The 21,133-nt window shown below is 40.7% G+C and overlaps 1 protein-coding gene across 2 annotated transcripts in view; it reads left to right on the top strand.

Moving 5' to 3' along the window:
* The window catches only part of Tmem232 (transmembrane protein 232), a 277,182-nt gene that overhangs the window by 52,331 nt on the left and 203,718 nt on the right, over positions 1–21,133 (top strand). For both annotated transcript variants that reach the window (XM_052750220.1, XM_052750222.1), the window contains exons 3-8: positions 4,302–4,413; positions 4,939–5,044; positions 6,335–6,492; positions 11,157–11,256; positions 12,937–13,094; positions 20,172–20,326. In XM_052750220.1, the coding sequence (XP_052606180.1) occupies positions 4,302–4,413; positions 4,939–5,044; positions 6,335–6,492; positions 11,157–11,256; positions 12,937–13,094; positions 20,172–20,326 (789 nt within the window). The remainder of the gene's footprint in view (positions 1–4,301; positions 4,414–4,938; positions 5,045–6,334; positions 6,493–11,156; positions 11,257–12,936; positions 13,095–20,171; positions 20,327–21,133) is intronic.

The raw sequence follows: 21,133 nt of genomic DNA on the forward strand, positions 1-21,133 counted from the left end.
CTGTATTAATGCTTCTGCCCAAACCACCATCCAGGGACTTACAGAAGGCCTTATCTACCATCATGGTATTCCACACAGTATTGCTTCTGACCAAGGAACTCACTTCACAGCCACGAAGTATGACTGAGGGCCCCTGATCACGGACTCCATCGGTCTTATATGTTACCCACCATCCTGAAGCAGCTCCCTGATAGAACGATGAGGTAGACTTTTGAAGACTTAGAGCCAGTGACAGTAGCCGGAGGCTGGAACAGGGTTCTCCAGAAGGCAACATGTTCTTTAAATCAACATCCAATGTATGGTATGGTTTCTCCCATAGCTGGATTCACGAGCTCAGGGTAGAGAAGGGAATAGTTCCACTCACTGTCACCCCTAGTAACCCACCCACTAGGAAAACGTTCACTTACTGTTTCTACAACTTCAGTTCTGCTGGCCTGGAAGTTTTAGTTGCAGAATGGCAAGAGATCCTGCCAGAAGCCACAATAAATATTCCGTTGAACCGGAGGTCAGACATCCCCCTGGTCAATTTGGACTTCTGATGCCCTTAAGCCAGCAGTCTAAGAAGGGAATAATAATGTTAGGATGAGTGATTGATCCAGATTACCATTGGAAAATTGGATTATTTTCTATAATGGAGATAGGAAAGATTATGTCCAGAGTGCAAGATATTCTTCAGGATGTCCCTTCGTGTTGCCATGTCCTGTGATTAAAGTCAATGCGACACCCTAATCGAGGCAGGATGACAGAGGGCACAGAGCAATCAGAAATGAAGGTCTGGGTCACTCCTCCAGGAAAAGAACCAAGAGTACTGAAGTGCTTGCCAGAGGTGGAGGAGGCACAGAACGGGTAGTGAGGGCGTGAGAAGTCTGGGTAGGGAGTGTACTTGTAATTTCTAAAGATATTTTTAATTTATGCAAACCAGGGAATGCCCTGCACATTTAATTTCTTTCAGTATTTGCATGGTTTGGATATCAAGAGTTAGAAAGTGCTCATTTTACTATATTTTTAACTCGTTAAAGAGAGGTCTGTCAGTCTTGGAATGTTTGACTGGATTATTTATGGGGACATCTGATCCTGATTTCTTTCCTTGGGAACTTTTTAATCAATACTCTGCTCTCCCTATTTGTTATTGTTCTGTTCAGCCCTTCTACCTCTTGATTCTATTTCCTCAGTTTTGGCAGTTTTTGTATGTTTCTAAGGAATTTACACATTTTTAATAACTAATTTATTGATATTCCATTATCATAATCTCTGGCATTTATATTTCAGAAATATTTTAATATCTCCTTTATGTACTATTCTATTTATTTGAGTTCTCTTCTTTCTTGGCTAACCTAAGAGTTTGTTAATTGTGTTTAGTTTTACAAAATAACTCAATTTTTCTGACTTTTGTATTTATTTCTCTACCTGACTTATTGCCATTCCAATCTTTATTATTTTCTTTTTCTGCTAAGTGTTCGGTCATACTTCTATTCCTTTAGATGCAAAATTAATTAACTTGTGCCTCCTCCTTTTTTTTCTTGGCTGGACTGGAACCTGCTATTACCTGCCTCTGCTTCCAACTTGTGGGATTAAGAGCATGTACCATCATGTTTGGCTGGATCTTTATTATTTTCTATGTAGGTATTTATATCTGTAAACTTTCTTTTAGTTATAGGTGAAGGATTCCGAGGTTGTGGGAAACTATGCATAGGTGAGTTTATGCTGTCAGCATAGGGAAGGAGTGTGGAGATGTGCACTAACCACTGGCCTTGGCTGCTCCTGATGGCTGTGTTGGGTGCTGATGGACTGGTAAATGTTTGGTTTGCCCTCAACAACACATTTACATTCATACTTTAAAAACTAATTTTTAGTGAGAACATAAAAATCAGCAAAGGGCCTACCTTTACCTCTGTTGACTCCCACAGTATTTTGTATAAGTTGGAAAATTAAATCAATTTAGGGTTCTTCTGTAGATGCTCCCAGTAGATTTAAAACAACAAACATAACACACCAAAACAAACAAACAAACCAACCCCAAGAAAAGCAAAAACAAACAAACAAACAGAAAAAACCCTATGCAATCCCAGGTGGTAATGAGAAAAGAGCTTCAAGCCTGTCTTCACCATGTCCAATTAACAGCTCTTTCACAAATAAAAAGTGGAATGGGGAAAAGCAAGCCAAACATGGAGTTACTCATTCACAACGACAACTCTGGTGGACTACGTGAGTCCAAACCCTTCAGTTTCTCCCATACTGTTCTGAGCACTCCAGGGGGGCAAGGATGTACGTGCTTCCTTCCCACCTCTGTATCCTTGATGCACATTTTAGTGCCCGGTACAGGGGATGCTTAGGATGGTGTCAAAGACCTGGTTAGTTGGTTAACTCTTCTCCAAGTGACTTGTGTGCAGTTCCAGTTTGCAGAGTGTCTCACCGTTATCTCTGCTCTCTGAGACTGTGTGACATTGCCATTATTTTTGGCATATCTTCCTGCTAGATGGATTATAATTTATTCACTGGGAAATTAGATTTTCATTCATTTTCTCTATACACCGCAGAGCAATTTAGTAGATTCTGAATACAGTAAACCAAAAATAAACATCTTTCTATTTTTTCCAGATCTTTCTTAGAAACACAATTCCAACAATTATTTGACTGCAAAGGATATAATTCATTGAATTTACCAACTTCCTAATAGTTTTCTGATTTCTTTTTTTTTTTTGAGGTTGGTGGGAGGAAATCTCAGCATGCAGCCCTCCCTGGCCTGGAACTTGCTTTGTAGCCTATTCCGGCCTCTGAGTCACAAATACTAACATGCCTGACTTAACTTCACTCTTGTTTTGATAGCAGCTGAGTCCACAGCCTCCTTCAATGCCCTGGAGTTCATCAATACTGTACTCATTGTCTTTATAAGACCTCAACTTTTCCTTCCTACTTCTCTTTAAAATAATTCTTACCTTTCTGCATGAGGCCCTTCTCCTTTATAAGGCTGAGTATTGATATGTGGGAGGACTTTCTGTCAGACTTTCTCTTGGGGACCACCAACCCCCAAATAATGACATGGAGACTTATTATTAATTATGAAAACTTGGCCTTTAGCTTAGGCTTGTTCCCAACTAGCTCTTGTAACTTAACCTGTTTATGTTAATCTACGTTCTATCACATGCTTCTTTACCTCTCCTCCATTCTGGACGTCCTGCGTCTCACTGGTGATATCCTGCTGCACCAGTTTCTAACCCTCAGTTCCTCTTTCTGCCTGGAAGTCCCGCCTAGTCTCTCCTGCTTAGCTATTGGCCATTCAGCTCTTTGTTAAACCAATCAGGTACCTTAGGCAGGTGAGGCAAAACATAGATACATCTTCACCCAGTGTAAACAAATATCCCGTAACATTGTTATGTATCTAATTTGAGTCTTCCTCCTGTCATTGAAGTTTCCGTACCCACAGGCTTACTCTCCCATCTCCATTCATCTGACGGTTGTCTTCTCAAAACCTGTCCAACACGGAACTTATTCTCCACCCTTACATCGAATATGTACCTCTAGTAGTTTCCATCACTTCAGGAAGTAGCCATTCTGTCCTTTCAGTGAGTCGGTTGAATCACGACTCCCTTCTTTAAGCCTAATCGATAACTCCTTGGTCAGTCTAAGGTAAAGCTTACATATGCATTATCCAATCTCTTCTCTTTACTTGCCTGGTGCTGTCCTGGTCTAAACCACCGTTATCTCCTGTCTAATCACATATATGGCTGTCCCTGTGGATGGGCTCCACTTCCTCCACTCCAGCTCTGAGCAGATCCTGAGGAGAATCTTGTGAGGGGCCCTAAGGCCTGCCACTCTTCTTGCCGACGCCCCATGGCATCTCCCTCATGCCGCATCCCTGTGCCCTCTCGCTGACTTTGCTCCATGCATCTTTTCTCCCTCGACACTTCCCTGTGGTCACAGTTGTAATGAATCCACACGGAGGGAATGTAGATTTAGCTTACATGGGAACAACACTGATTTACGAGAGGAGATGAATCAGCCTTCAGCATACTTGAAAGCTGTGCTCAATTTTACCTATGAAGAAAATATCCGAAAGACTGCTGGCAACCATTTCAGGGAAGTTGTTCACAAGACATACACCTTTGGAAATGAGAATTTGTTTCTCAGTAGGTCTGGGCGATCTGCTCAGGGTCCTCTGATGCTACTGCTCTCGTTTATATGGAAAACATTATAATTAAAAAAGTAAAGTACTTTTCCTAGAGCATGGTTATGCTTACCTACTAGAAGATGATTAATTAAAATTTGAAGGTGATAGCTATAATTATTGTTTTTCTATACAGGCCATCATTTTCAATCACCAAAGAGTTCATATTGAAATTTAACCACCCACAGACTCCAGCAGAAAAGGAAGAACTGTTGGAACAAGCTAGAAGACTACTCATTAGGTGTAAGGTAAGGGTCAGTTCCCTGGTTGCTCCGTATGCAAACTTCATTTTGTAGTTGGTAAATGCTTACTTGCTATATAATATTGAAAAAAAAAAATAGCCGGGCAGTGGTGGCGCACACCTTTAATCCCAGCACTCGGGAGGCAGAGCCAGGCAGATCTCTGTGAGTTCGAGGCCAGCCTGGGCTACAGAGTGAGTTCCAGGACAGGCTCCAAAGCTACACAGAGAAACCCTGTCTCGAATAACCAAAAAAAGAAAAAAAATAAAGATGTGAGTACAGACAACTACCTTTGTAAGTAGGTGGAACTAAAATATTAATGTTCATTAAATTTAAGTTTATAACCAAATAATTTTGGTGAGAAGTTTCTCCAAAAGAGAAAAATGTAAAGTTTTCTTGAACTCTGATCAAAAAACATTGGCATGGAGGAATGGTTTTCAGAATATACATAAGAAGTGATAAAGCCAGCGAACAAACAAGTGAAGGGATGCACATTTCCATTTGCTGTTTTCATGATTTGCTTCTCCATCACAGAGGAAGCTGGGTCTCAAGATGTTGGGCTCTGGGAAGCACGTGCATCTTCCGACTGCGTGGGCAGAGGTCATCTATCTGGCTCAGTGCAAAGGGGAGATTCAAGACGGTATGTGTGGATCCAATTGCAGATGAATCCCAAGTGTTTGTAGTTTTGCAAAGAGATGACTTGAGAATTTAAAGTAATGTTTTAGTAAACTTAAAGTAAGTTTTGTAAATTCTCCACTCTCCATCAAAATACCTCATGATGTCTCAATTATGAACGTTTCCTCTGTAATTCTGAGCTTAGGACTTTGACTATTAAACTTTTTGTTTTTGTTTTCATTTTTTGTTTTTGTTTTTTGAGACAGGGTTTCTCTGTGTAGTTTTGGTGCCTGTCCTGGATCTCACTCTGTAGACCAGGCTAGCCTGGAACTCACAGAGATCTGCCTGGTTCTGCCTCCCGAGTGCTGGGATTAAAGGCATGCACGACCACCGCCTGGCTGACTATTAAACTTTTTAATTACAAAAGAGTTTTTTTAAAAGCTTTTTCTCATTATAGTCATTATATCTTTCTGCAAAATAGGTAATTAATTTAAAAGTCACTGTATACTGTCTTTGAATAAGTCTAGCTCCGGCAGGTACCTAGATAAAGGTGTTTTTGCACTTTATATTCTTACTTATAAAACATTAATCAAATGGCCATTGGCTTGGCTTTTTTTCTTTCTGCTTTGAAACAAGAAGCGTTGCTCATGACCTTTTTTTCATTTATTACTTCTCACTTACATGACTCCTTTCAAGCAACCTCTATGCAATCTAAAAAGGAAATTAAATAGCATTATTTTTAAGGGGATAACATTCCTTCTCTCGTTAAACTAAATGTTATATGTACACCTTATAAAATGAGTTTGGGGATGTTAACTGCTAAGGCCAGAGGATATTTCCCATGTGAATTGGGATTTGTAATGTTGGCTGAGAGCTCACTTAACTTGTTTCTATGGCTCCGCATCCCGGCACTCCCACCTCTGTTGGATGTTAAACAGATTTTGTGGGAGGGAGGTCTTGTGGTCTACTACCAACCAGCAGCCTCATTGCTGTCTGAGAGAAGGGAAAAAGGAGAGAGATGAAGAGAGGGAGGAGAGGGTCATGGGACGAAGGTTTAGGTAGAGGCTGCATTTCTTTTGGGGATTTGGCCTTGGAAATCACCCACTGCCATTTCTTCCGGGTTCTATTGATTGAAGCCATTACTGGGATGGCTGAGGTTTGGGGTGCCTCTCACTAGGAAGGATGGAAAGCATTTATGGGTACAGCAGAACCCCAGAATCTGAAGGACAAATAGTGAACTGCAAGGTGGAAGTATAATATGCAAAAAGGCAAGAATAATTTTCAGTGACGCGATTTCATGTTGTTGATGTTTCAGAAGCTTTAAATATGCTCCACGCCTCCCTGGACCACGTTTCCTTTGATTGTGATCAGCTCCCTGCCCTGTTTTTCCTCGCGGAATCAGTTTTATATCGATTGTGTTGTGATGCATTCATGAAGGGCTTTTTATATTCAGTGGAAATAAAACTGCTTAAGGTACGTCTTAAATTTTAGAAAGTGTTTTAATTGTTATAGATGGAAATGACAGGAAACTACAGTAGTGTCTGCTTCAGGATCAGACAGGGCATTGGCATTTACTAGGATAGTTTCACAATCTTTGAGTGTGACTAGATTGCTGCTTGATAGCCAAGTTGAAATAGTTTGAGAAAATAGAATTTCACGAACTGCAAGAACGTAATTATTTAAAAATCATCATACTGCTCTTCTAAGTGTGCATAGATTTACTTTTAAGGGTTAAAAAGAAAAAAGTTATTTACTTTTATTTTATATATATGGGTCTTTTGCTTGTGCACATGCTTGTGTGTGTGTGTGTGTAGACTCTAGTTGTGAGCTTCCGTGTAGGTGATGGGATCGGAACCCAAGTCCTCTGCACGAGCAACACATGCTCTTAACCACTGAACTCTCTCTCTAGCCCCTTCTTTTAGGGAATTTTAATGCTATGTCCTTTATTTAAAACTTCTGAGAAATAACCTTAATCTTTCAATCTGAGGTGAGTGGTTCCCATCCCCAGCCTGCCATTCTAGAGGGACTCAGCGGGGAGCCATCATCATACGGGCTACACTTCGGAAAGTCCCTCGTCAAATGCTTCCGGGATTCACAATAGCCACAGTTTACATGGGAAAATTTATTATAAAAATAATTTTACGAATAACTAGTGGTTTTATTGCAAATAAATTAGGCTTAGCCGGGCGGTGGTGGCGCACGCCTTTAATCCCAGCACTCGGGAGGCAGAGCCAGGCGGATCTAAGTGAGTTCGAGGCCAGCCTGGGCTACCAAGTGAGTTCCAGGAAAGGCGCAAAGCTACACAGAGAAACCCTGTCTCGAAAAACCAAAAAAAAAAAAAAAAAAAAAAAAATTAGGCTTAAATAATGGTTTTATTATTACCAAGAAGGAAAGAAAGATTAGAAAGATTTCCTTAAGATCGCAGTGCATGTAGCATGTCCACAAAACAAGTGAAATTGATTGAGCAAACTATGTATTTTACAGCTTTGGTTATAAGGGAATATTCCTGTATCTACCCACCATTAGGGAGTTTTGGGGAGATAGTTATATTTGATCCTCATGACCCCAGTCTTGGAGCTTTCTGAAAGTTCTCTCTCTGGTCTGGACTCCTTCAGATGCCTTTGGTTGTTCTCTCTCCCTTATCCACAATTAAAACCTTCTTACTAGTCATGGAGCAGTCACCTTGCTGGCTTCTCTACTGTGTTCTTTCATATACCAGCAACGGTACCTTTCAATACATTTTTCTGTCAAAAAAGAATAGCAGAAGGGAGGCTTCCAACGGTCTTTTAGTTTCGTAAGGAGCGTTCTACAAAGGGCAGGATGGGGCTGAGGCACACAGGCCATGCTTCTCCATTGGCTGGTTTGTATTGGCTCAAACAATCAAGAGTTAGCTTTTAAATGAATGAGCTGAGAACTAAGCGGGTTGAAAGTCCACTGGACTTTAGACAAATAATGTCTCTCTAGGTTTTCAAAACCTTTTCTGCTGAAATGCTAAGTTATTTAAACTCTCTCTTATACAATTTTTTCACCTGTTTTCAAAATGGAGGCTGCTATAGCCCATACACTGTGAGACACAAATAAGTCAACATGTCTCATACACTTAAGCATTTATCATCGTGCAAACTATGTAGTCACATGCTGATCATTCATAGCGGCTACAAGAACCTGTCCACACAAATTACTCAACCTGAAGATGAGAAGCTATAGGAGTGTTTTAAAAAAATTAAATGACCTGGCATTTAATCTAATGCAGAAGCAATACACCCAGAGATGAAGCTGCATTATGTAATTACTTTTTCTCTAACAGAAATCCAAGTCAAGACATGGAGTGAAGTCTCTGGAGAAGCTCAGAGACAGTGATCTTGCTCAGTGCTTCCACAGTGTCTGTGTCCACTTGATTCCACCTTTTTCATGGCAAGCATGCCTGCATGTGGTTTCCATGTTTCCCACCTGTATCTTGATGATCAGTCTTCCCCCAACTTAGGCTTAAAAGCCATCTTGTAGTAGAGACCAACTAGGCTCATCCCTGTTTATGATTAAACCTTTTTTTTTCTTAAGGATTGGGCTATACCCCACCTGTAACCTTAACTATAAATGGTTCTGCACTGCCTGTTCCAGGAAATAGCAACCAGGTCTTTGTTTCAAAAGTTGTTTATAACCATCTTACAGCCCTACCTTTGTTTCAAAAGATTTCTATGACTACCTGTTGTTAGGAATACCTTGTTAAGACTACATTGCAATCATGTCTTTGTTTTAGGAGGTCATTATGACTAACTTGTTATGCTTATGTTCTGCTCCTGTACCTCCACCTATTTTGCACGCCAACCTTTCCCCCCCATTTGGAAACCTTCCACCTCTTAGCTATAAAAACCTTGTCCTTCTCACCTCCAATGCTGACCTTGAACCTTTGGGATTAACAGATGTACACATTATCCCACAGGGTTAATTATTCCTCCAATTCCTTCAACATGGCTTATGGTGAACTTGCCTTCCTGAGGGGTTGTCCTTTCCTTGACCAGATGATTGGCCATCCTATTAAGGGATGTGGCAATGGCATGTCACCACTCAGAGGCAGATTTTTTTGGTTGGAAAGCAGCAGTTTTCCCTAAATTGGCCTTCAATGCTACTGCAGCAGCATTGCCAAAGCACCCCCGACCTCTATCGTCGCCATTTGTTCCTCATTTAATGAAACAATTAAGGCCTGATTAAATAAGTAATACACGATTCCTGAACATCGCCCCAACTCCAGATTTTGTGCACAGTCTTTCCTTTTATCCATTTTCTAAATGTGGAATCTTAATTTTTGAAGCATTCTTCTGAAAGTATAGAGATTAATATATAAAAAAACTAGTTTGACACAGGTGAGCTACAAATAAAAGTCTTATCTTGTGCTTCTCTATAAATATGAAAATACAAAACAAGATAATTCTTGTATTGCATTTATGTCCCAGTCAGATAGCGGTGTCAGGGAAATGAGAGAACAGGTAGAAAGAAAAGCGAGGAAGAGGCAAAGGTTAAGGAAGGGAGGGCAGGAGAGAAAAAGACACTTTAGATGCAGAGATCCGTGTGGGAGACAAAGCTTGAGTTGTCAGACTACAGAGAGAAAACGTAGTGTATGGAGAGGAGTCCCCATAATCCCGAGAGACAGGGAAAGGGCGATCTTCAATAAAAAATGGCCTTTAGAGCTTTAGAAATGAAATCTTAAACAGTTTTCCTCAGGTGTACTATAATTAAGGAACCCTGTGGGTCAGGTGACATTGACTGTGAACTTAGATGCTTTATTATTGCTCTCAGCATAATCACCAATCCTTTTTAAAATCCCAAGCAGTTCTCCCCCGAGACTAGCTGTTTAGCCTTCATCTTTAATTGTGGGAGCTCGTGCCTGTAAGAGCGTCGTTGGACCTACTGCTGTATGTTGCTTGGCCTGTAGATTTTCATTTCCTGTCCTTGAACTTCCCGTTCTTAGAGTCAACTGCACGAAGAGAGCCCTGTGCATGCGCTGCAAGCACTTTATTTTTGTGTATAGGTCTAAAAGTCGGTGTCCCTAAGTTTTAGAAAGATTTCTAAATACCAATCCCTCTTCATCGAATTAATTTTAATAAGAAAGGTAAAAATAAGAGAGCTGGTTGAGATTCAGTGATTACTTGTAAGTGAGCGGACTTGGGGAAAGAGCATCCTAGCCTCACATCCCTGTAACAACGTTGGTTTTTCTTACTCCCTTAATCGTGCTGGGCGAGGCACATTGTTGTATTTTAACATGTACCTCAGTTCATATTTTGCACCACTGTTCAAGTGTTTGACTTCTGTCACATGCAGACTTGGTGGTAATTGTTCCTGCTCTTTCACAGGGCTCTGCGATTTAGTAACTTACATAGAACGCAGTCTATTTGCTTTCAAAATTTACGTGTTTTTTCACATTATTATATGAAATATCATGCATTCCATGTTTTTGTAGGTATTCCACTTTCTGTAGCTTGTGTAAAACTGCCCATGTTTAGCTATAGATGTGTTTTATTTTGGTTACAGAAGTAAGAGTTTGCAGTGTTTACTGTGTGACATGATGACTTTTTTTTTTATATGAGGGGATGGGGGCTCAGTGCAGCATGCTATGAAGATCAGAGTATTTTCCAGCATCCCCCAAGTCTGTGTTTCAAACTGTTTTGGTTAACAGCCATACGAAGAAATATATACCACACTGTGATCTACAAATGCATAATATACAGACTCCAATATACTGAAATAAAGGGAACTGTGAAATCCATCATGGTGTTTTCTCTTCTCATGTGCTTTATTTTTATATAAAAACTCCATCAATTCATTTCATGAGTTATTTAAGGGCTATGATCTACAATTTGGGAAAACAATGTTGCTCTAAAGATACAGAATGGAGCAGAATCTAGTGTGGGCCATTTGGAAAAGGGTGGGGATGATTTATTCAAGCTCTTCTTTTGGCTGAAGCAGCATTTCAATCTTGACATAAACGTTTTAAAGTTATTTCAAAAACACATAATATCAACCGACTTTGAAATTGTTTTATCAAAAGTAAATGTAATAATAAAATGGTTTATCTTTCTCTATGGTTCTTAAGCATTTATTGGTGTGATACAAAACTGCTTTTCTCTTTTCTGTCTTGACAGATTGGCTACTTGATCTTCTTACGACTTTTTGTATTTTTCCTGCATGGTCACTTGGAAAATTTTAAACAACATTTACTTAGGCTGCAACCATATTTATACGGTAGAATATCTTTTTATTTTATGCTTATGAATGTTTTATGCTACATTTTAAGATTCTCTGACTGTCACTATTAAAGAGCATAAGCTGTTTTATGTTTCATGAAAAGTAATGCCTCCAGTGATGGCTCCTGGGCCAGGCAGCATTTCTTTGGTACGTGTTTTCCCTCAGAAACTTAGAATTTCTTGTGGCCAGAAGATTTCAAAGTCCAGTCTCCTTGCGATCTGAATGAAATCTACATTCCCATGAACTATAGTCACCACCTGTGCTGTAGATGTCCAGGATCTAACCTTGACTGAAACCTCATATTCCTTGACCATCTCCTCACTGTCCCTATTCTCCTCACCCTCCTCCAGCCTTCTGTGATCAGCTCTTCATTTTCTACCCAAGGGCATGTGATGACTGAGTCTCAGTTTTCTCACTCGTAATGATAGCTGCCAAACCGAACTATAGAGCAAAGAAGTTCATATTCTAAAGCAGGTCTACTGGCACTGTAGATGCTGGGCTGGAATAGGGAGAGAGGAGGGCTCTGGACCATCTCAGTGTGGTTGTACAGCAGAATATTTTAGCACTACCTAAAGCAGAGCAGTGTTTTTTAAATTGTTCTGATGGGGGAAGAAATGTCATTGGCACTGCGATTCCACACACTATGATATGCATCTACTTAGACACTGGGAAGAAGGAACCATGGAGGGATGGATATTGAAAATGCAAATGATTGCAATGGGATGTCAGATGGCAAAGTAGTTAGTTAATTGGTTCTAGGTTGCATGTGTAGGAAAGTGAGGAGTCAGGAGGAAATTGATGCTTTTATATCGACTAATATGGTCAAGATTTGGAAAAATGTGACTTGTCACAAAAACAAGTGAGGAGTAGGTTACAGGTGATTAATAAAGCTAAGAACACCTTAGTGCATGCTGGGATGTCACAACCCATATAAAAACTCACCGAATCCATTTAATGTTGCTCATACGTAAATGTGTTTAAGGCCGACCACTTGAGACTGGATAGTCTATCAGGGAGCTCATCCCTGGAGAAAGTTGAATAGTAACCATATGTATGGATTAACATAATATCACATATAACAAATTATTACATATTATAATATATAGTATACATAATATGTTAAACCATATACATGTTTTAATTAAAATTTTTAAGGAATTTCATAGATGAATGCTATATATACATCATTTTTACCCCTTATTTCCCCCTCAAATTCTCCAGACTTCTTTTCAAATTCATGGCCTCTTCTTCTTTAATTACATCTATGTACATATGTATCTATCAACAGAGCATGCTGAATCCATTTAGTGTTGCTCATGAGTGTATGTGTTTCGGGCTGACCACTGGAGAAATCTCACAAAGTTCTATTCCTAAATGAGGAGATACCTGTAATTAATAGCTGCCTAGAGGGGGAGAAAATATTATTTAATTGTATATTCAACCATCACACAAAGCTGCTCTGAATTATAAAAACTCGAATTTGATTTGTTTAAGGTGTAGTTTTCTTCCTCACCACTAGAGGACACACATAACATTGTAAATTTTAACTAGTTAGGGCAATGAGTAGGAGCTCAGAAGTAGTGAATTTAATTGTACTTTAATAACTAAAAGACAAATGGAACACAATGCAAGATAGTAATAAAGTATTTTTCATGAATGATTTTTTTCTTCCTACAGCACTTTATTTCTCTGAAGCCTCCTACCACAAGTATCCAAACATCTTCTCAAATGTGCAGTTCATTCTGAAAACATCGGAAATTATATGTAAAAGAGAACTCCATTCTGAAACAGAATGGGGATGTACAGATGGACCAGAGACCTTATATTCTGATTTGGTAGGTTACCAGATATGGTGACTGTACCCTGTCACATAGCTGTAAAATAAATGAATATGATTATATACTCATTCTTATCAATCCATGAGGCAATGTTGAAGCTGAGCTCGGCTGGGGGAGGGGAGATGAGGAGGGTGACCATCACACCCTCTTGCTTATGCACAAATCTTGGACCATAGATTGCTAGATGAGGAATGGGCCATCAACATGATCTGTTACTTCTTTAAAAGACACAGTGGCATAACATCTCTTCTGGAAGCACAGGACCCATCTCAGCCACTTAACAACAAATAATAGCATAGCTTAGATTCATAGGTTAACATTTGATCATATTCTATTTCATTAAGGGTAAGGATGTAAAGTATAGACTGGCCATGAAACAAATGTGATATGTCATGTTCTCAGTGTTTCATGTGAAATAATGCTGAATATGCCATTGAAGTCAACCAAAACTTTCCCAAAGCTCAAACTGTCTAGACATGGTAGTGCAGGCCTTTAATCTCATCACAAGGGAGGCAGAAGCAGCAGATCTCTGTGAGTTCAAGGTCAGCCTGGTCTAGTGAGTTTAAAGCCAGCTAGAGCTGCACAGTGAGACCCTACCCCCTCCAAAAAGTTCAAATTGAGAGATTAAAATAATTCTAGTACACCAAGTTAATTTTTTCTCACTTATGTTATTAATAATCAATTTATGCAATAAGCAATAATTATGCAAACACAGGTTCAATGAGCCATGTAATTGTGTATAAGACAGATGTTTTTCAAAGGACGAATTTCAGTCTCTTTGGTGATAATCTCTTTATTTCCTTCACTCAAATATTTTCTGAAAAATAATGAGAACTGTGGAACAGGGATTTTTTTCATTATTTTAATTTTTATAGCTTATAAATGGAAAATTTATTCTTTTTAATTTCTCAGAAAGTAAACAAAATTCATGTCTTTTGCTTGTGTGTGTGGTATGCATGCTCTGTGTTTATTCATATTTGCGCGTGTGTGTGAATGCGTATGTGCAATGTGCGTGCATGTGTGTTTATGTGGATGGGGAGGCCAGAGGTGGAGGCTGGAACTTTCTTAGATTGCTCTGGACTCTCTTGACCTACCCAGTCTTTTCCTGAACCTGGAGATGGTCCATTCCACCTGGCTAGACTGGCTAGCCAGCTTGCTCTGAGATCCCGTCTCAGATTCCAGAGAGCTGGGGTTGCAGGTGGGATGATGCCCGAGCAGCCCAGATTTTAATGTGTGTGTGGTAGATTCACACTCTGGCTCTCACACTTTTTCCCCTGGACCCTCTCCCCAGCCTGGAAAAACACTTTTAATCTAATGTAAGTTCTAATGATAAAGACATTTGTGAAAATTCTTTTAAAAAATAGCTTTATTTATGTGTGACCCCATAGTCTTCCCACACTCCCCTTAGTGCCTTTCAAACATTAACCAAATTTAACAGATGAGGAAATATGTGTTATCGTGCACGTTTATAATTTTCAAGCCTTAAGTATTTGTCTCTTGGCTCGTTAGTGATAAACCATCTATATAAAGAGTGATGTTTGATAAGTAATTTGAACCATTTGGCCATAATTAGTAGTGGACACAAATTGTGTTGTGCAAAAAGAGGCACTTGTTTCAAAGTTTAAAACGTGTTTTGATGACAAACATACTTAAAACAAGATAGTAAGCTGCAGAAAGAGCATTGATCCGAAAGAGTAACGACCTACTTGGCCACCGCCTGTGCGATGTCGAGGAGGTCTGCTCAGCTAGACCACCGTTTGCTCCCGTGTAAAAATAAGCTCTGCTCCTTTCCATGATCCATGATCATCATGATCATCGCCATCAGAGCTGCCTTAACTGAATAAATAAAATTGTGCTTTGTGGATGGAAAGACCTAAAAACACAGGCATCCATAACTGAAAATCTATCAGGTATCCGCTTTAGCCTAGGCAGTTCACTGTGGCTTTCAGCAGAGGTAGTCGAAGGAATGTAGTGTTGTATCTCTAAATAAGGTGCTGTGCGATCTATCTACATGCTGCGCAGATGCTCTGGCTCAGGTGAGGCCGCTGTTAGTTTCTGTGCTGGTGCTCCTGAAGAACCAATCTATTTTCACCCTTGGGAAGCACAGGAAGTGTGCTACTAGACGGGGCCAAGCCGACAGCTCATGGAATGAATACATCGGCTGAGAGTGGCATGCGCAGTCACCGGGTCTTCCGGTACCATTTCCACTTTGTAGAACAAAGGACCTAAATACTATTTCAGCTCTATCCATGTGATTCTCCGAGGGGACTATAACACATTTGGGGCTGTCAGTTTTATTGCCTTTCTTTTTCTTCTCCAATTACTTCATAATCTAAAGACTGTAAAGGATAGTGGAGCCACAGCGCTCCTAAATCACCGCTCGTCTAATCAGCTCTGATTCATGGTGTGATTGCAAGCCCTAAAGTTCCCTAGTTTCCACCCAATTTCTCCAGTGCGGCGTTCCTAAGCCAGCCTCTCCAGTTCAGTTGAGCATCTGCCCATTCAATACCCATTTCATTCCTTACTTTGGGGAATGAAAGAGGAAAAAGAAGAGGCAATAGAATGTAATAGCTACCGTAGTGGCCATTTTTCCTCCTGTCCTTATTGACGCTATATTACAATCCAGGATTTATTGATCTATCCATCATCCCTTATCTTCCGATTATACTAAAAGGTCCATCCACAGCCTGTGTTGGCCGTTGTAAAATATTTCATGTTTAATGCTCGTAGAGATGGAGTAAAAGCAATTGCTGGATGTGTTGCACCACCAATACGCGGATTGCTTTAAAAATCCCGTAGAATTTACATATTGTAAGATACACAGTATGGATTTTGGGTTTAGTTTCTTCCTTTTGTGTCCTTTTAAGTGATCCAGACCCATACTTCCTGCCGACTTGGACAAGCGGTACACTTTTAATTAGCTCTGCGGTTGCAGAGCCCCGTTGCAGGATCGAAGTTCCGTGTTCTGCTCAGTGGCAGAGCTGGATTTTCTAAGCACAGTTGTCGCAGCATAACAACAACATCCTTCTTTGGACTCGAAACACAGCTGAAATGGAGTAGATACTTCATTAAGCAGTATTATGTAAAGCACACATAGTTCCCGGGAAAGTAGCAGATATACCAACTTTATGTTCCGATGTGATTAGCAGTCTTACCCTCTCACGGTAAGCGAAAAGGCAGGATCAAGATCTGGGGACACTCTGCTGTACCGTGAGTGTGAATGATGCCAAGAGCAGCTTTGGAACGAGACACACACTCTTTAAAATTAGGAGCGTTATCCAGCGACTCATGTTATTATTTGGCTGACACATTTGCATTATGAGGTCTTTTTATGGCAATGTCGCTGACCCCTAAAATGACTGAAAACAGATGAAAGTCAAAACATTTCATTTGAGCAGCCACAACAGAGCTCACACCTCCAAGCTCATCTCAGTTGTAAAGATCCTGACCAGTCTCTCAAAGGTCTTTTTTTTTTTTTTTTTTTTTTCGGTTTTTCGAGACAGGGTTTCTCCGTGTAGTTTTGGTGCCTGTCCTGGACCTCGATCTGTAGACCAGGCTGGTCTCGAACTCACAGAGATTCGCCTGGCTCTGCCTCCCGAGTGCTGGGATTAAAGGCATGTGCTACCGCTGCCTGGTAAGGTCATGTTCTCACAGTCTCATAAATGCCAAGGTGTTGGAGTTGTCTGCATTCCCAGTAAATCTCATAGCAGGCCCTGTACAAGTTGCAGATGGCAGTCTGGAGCTGGGCAGCAATCGAGCGAGATGGAGAAATCACAGGAAGTAGTAAAAGAAAAAGAAGAAAGAAGGAAGGTAGGCAGGCAAGTAGAAAGGGATGGAAAAATATTCTCTAAAGTCACTGAATTCTGGGCTTACCAAATGATCTTGCAGTGAAGTCACTCAATTGTTTTTCCTTTTTTGGGGTATTGTTTGTTGTATATATGCTCATGAGTATGCAAGTGTGTGTCCATGTGTGTGTGGAAGCCAGGGATCAGCATCTGCTATCTTCTGGTCTCTGTCTACCTCCCGTTACTGAGATGACCGATGAGCACCATTATGCCCAGCTTTGTTGATGGCTGAGGATCCGAATTCAGGTCCTCACTCCTGTGTAGCAGACCTTTCACCTGCTGAACGGCCTCCCAGCTCCACCCCTTTTCTATTTCAAAGCTGTCACAGCTTGACAGTTTGCAAAGTGAAATAATAAGGAATTACAGACAAAAATAAAGTATGTCTTAATTTTTATTTGATTGAGCGTGTATATAATCATTCTGCTGGAGCGTCCCAATGCTTTGAAACTCTCGTGAATCTCTGTGCTCTTGTGGACGGTTTGTAAGCGGCATTTATCTCCCAACCATATTAGACTGATTGACTGTAAAGACAACAGACTTTGTGGCGTATAATAATTGTCAGGGCTGCTCTTTCCTGGTCTGTGCTGGGTTGAATCATGGGATTCTCATTATTACATTAAGTCTTTTCTTTTGATAATGCCAAGGCCATTAAGCCAAAGGTCAAGAGGAGGAGCACCAATTTGTCAGAGACAATGGGGTTATTCCTCGGTGGAGGGGGAGAGGGAGAGGGAGGGAGCCTGAGCTTCCAGGAGGAGCTGTGGAGTATTTCAGCAGGAGAGCGCGGGGTGCATTTTTCACTGCATTTAGGCCTGAAAGATCGAGGGGAGCCCCAAGAAGCTCCTATAGATTCCCTTACTGAAAAGGAGGGACGATTCTATGACTGTGTATGTCACGGGTGACACAGTGGCTTTGTTTTTGTCTGTGCTTAAGAATAGAAATTGTTACGCGACTTTTTAAAAATCATGGTCTTGAAGTACTGTCCAGGGCATGTAGTTTGTGCTAATGTCCAGCAGAACAAAATGACCCGACTGTGCCAGACCAGACGGTTGTAAGTGACATCTATGAGGCTTCCTTTTCTCATTCTCCATGATGTGTGAAAAATGACATCATATAAAACTGAAACGAAACATAGGTCTTGCTCATAATCCCAAATGTTACCTTTTTATTACATTTTTTTTGAGACAGTATCTCCCTAAATTTCCCAAAGGTAGCCTCAAGTTTGCCATCCTCCTGTCTCAGCCTGTCTTATTCACAGGCTTTGGTTACACAACCTACCTCCTAATGTTTTCTTTATCATGTGTTAGCACAAATATACACACACACACACACACACACACACACACACACACACACACACACACACAGCCTAACTTAATAGTCTTTGTAGCCATTTAGTATCTATGAACTAGGAAAATACTGTTTTAATTTAATTGATCAGGCCATCTCAAAGTTTCAAAACAGATCTATATCTCCATTTATGTGGACGAAGTCTGAAACCTGCAGGCTGAGACACCTGGGGCTACTGAGACAATTTCATTTATATGGCTTTTGCTTTTTGAATGGGCTCCACCACAAAGCAGAAAATTGAGTTATATGTGCATTTACCAAAGTCAGCCTGTCTCAGTCCAATGCCTTACATTATCTCGGAAGACAGCTTCCCTGTGGAATATTGTAGCACTCCAAACATGGCTTTGGTTAGGGCTTCTTTTCCGAATTACCGCTCCCAGGCCCAGCAAACTTCTGCAGACCTTGACTCTAGCCATTCTCTCCAGTGTCTAACTATCCCCAACAGGAAAAGAATCAACACACTTCCAAAGAGCATAACAGTTTACTAGAAACTTGAGAGGTTTTAATTTGAAATTTTATATGAACCTCCAGCTTTTTTTTTTTTTTTGGTTTTCGAGACAGGGTTTCTCTGTGTAGCTTTGGAGCCTGTCCTAGAACTTGCTTTGGAGACCAGGCTGGCCTCAAACTCACAGAGATCCGCCTGGTTCTGCCTCCCGAGTGCTGGGATTAAAGGCGTGTGCCACCACTGCCCGGCGAACCTCCAGCTTTTAAGAGGACTCAACATAAAAACTACCTTTAAATTTAGTGATGATAGCTTATATAATAACTGAAGACAATGAAGCCCTTTAGATTTAAAGTGTTTCTTATTAGTATGGAATATGAACTGTCAGTGATCTGAGTATGTAGAACAGGGTATGTATCTTTGGCCAAACAAACAAACAAACAAACAAACAAACAGAAAACAATGAGAGTGCTGTGTTGTCATGGAATGCGGATCACTGTAGCAGACCAATTATTTAATGAAGCTGGCAGGGAACACTTGGAGAAAACAAACAAAAGCTTCCTTGTAGCTGAATTTGGAGTCTTAAAAATAGTTGCTTAACAGGCATTGGCCATGTTCCTTAAGACATGTATTTGGTTGTTAATGTAGAGAAGTCTGCGTTTCAGAGCCCGGTTTGTCACAGATCTTTGTTTAAATGTTCCCTGTTGCCTTCTGTCAGCTGTTGTGAAGAAGGGAGACACAGAGGGTCTGGGAAGCGTGTGTCCAATGGTGGTCCTGCAGAAGGTCTGGGAACCATGTGTCCAATGGTGGTCCTGCAGAAGGTCTGGGAACCATGTGTCCAATGGTGGTCCTGTATAGGGTCTGGGAACCATGTGTCCAATGGTGGTCCTGTATAGGATCTGGGAACCATGTGTCCAATGGTGGTCCTGCAGAAGGTCTGGGAACCATGTGTCCAATGGTGGTCCTGCAGAAGGTCTGGGAACCATGTGTCCAATGGTGGTCCTGCAGAAGGTCTGGGAACCATGTGTCCAATGGTGGTCCTGCAGAAGGTCTGGGAACCATGTGTCCAGTAGTGGTCCTGCAGAGAGTCTGGGGAACATGTGTCCAATGGTGGTCCTGCAGAAGGTCTGGGAACCATGTGTCCAGTGGTGGTCTTGCAAAGAGTCTGGGAACTGTGCATCCAATAGTGGTCCTGCATAGGGTCTGGGAAGTGTGTTTTATTGTAGACTATTTCACTGATAAATACACATATTGATTATAAAAATATAAAGCTTCTATCAACTATACATCCCCAATAAAAATACTTATAAATTACTTCACTTAGTAAAACATGAGCTATAAATGAATATTCATTCTGAAGTTTATATTTAAAATGTATTGAAAAGTTTGTGCAAATTAAAAGAACTTTTTGGCAGATTTCTCTCCATGTTGTAATTTCAGGACCCTTTTGAGTTGAACAACGGGGGCTATGAAGTCAACCACCTGCTCTGGCACTGCGTGGTTGCCTGGACTTGTGTTCAGAACAATAGTCCTCGGCTGAATAAAGTGCTTGAACATCTCCTCCTCCACAAATCGCAGCTTCAGACGAAATGCTGGTAAGGGCAATTCTATAAATCCAGAGTGACTCAGAGAGACCTTTGTGCTGAAATGTTAATCACGGCTCTGTTGACTATGAATGCACTTTATGGCCTCAGCCCCGAAGACAAAGGCGCCGTGCAGATTTTATATCGGCTGTATCAGTGAATTGTTGCCATCTCTGTTGTCTTGTTTTGCTGGGATGCTCTGTGTAGTTTGTCTCTATTAAATGAAATGTGTTACTGGTGGGAAATTCAGTCCTGTGTTTAAAACATTTTCTTACTTCTCATGTTCTTAGATCCGAGCAATGAAGTTATCTATTACATATTGGAAAGGAGTGTACTGATCCTATTTCTCTGTGCTTCTCAAAGAGATAGACAAGAAAATGGAATCACAGTAAGGGTTAGCTTCTAGTCCATGCGTTAATTTAAGAAGGGTCATGGATAGCCTACAAAAGCAGATTGGGTGCAGTGGAAGGAAGACTAGTTTTCATAGGTTGACCAGTAATACTTATCTATGTTTGTGGAGTTCAGTGTGCTGTTTGTGTGTGAGTGTGAGGTGAGATTTCACTATGGCTTCAATATTATTACTTTGGCTATTAGTGAAGTGGAACATTGTGAAGCTGTGTGGCTTCTTTTAAGAACTGTTGAGTTAGCTGGGCAGTGGTGGCACATCTTTAATCCCAGCACTCGGGAGGTAGAGGGAGGCAGATCTCTGAGTTCGAGGCCAGCCTGGTCTACAGAGTGAGGCCCAGGATAGCCAGGGCTACATAGAGAAACCCTATCTTGAAAAACCAAAAACCAAACCAAACCAAACCAACACAGCCC

Source organism: Peromyscus californicus, unplaced genomic scaffold (genome assembly GCF_007827085.1).
Source record: "Peromyscus californicus insignis strain IS unplaced genomic scaffold, ASM782708v3 Scaffold_21__1_contigs__length_65335640, whole genome shotgun sequence".
Lineage (NCBI taxonomy): Eukaryota > Metazoa > Chordata > Mammalia > Rodentia > Cricetidae > Peromyscus > Peromyscus californicus.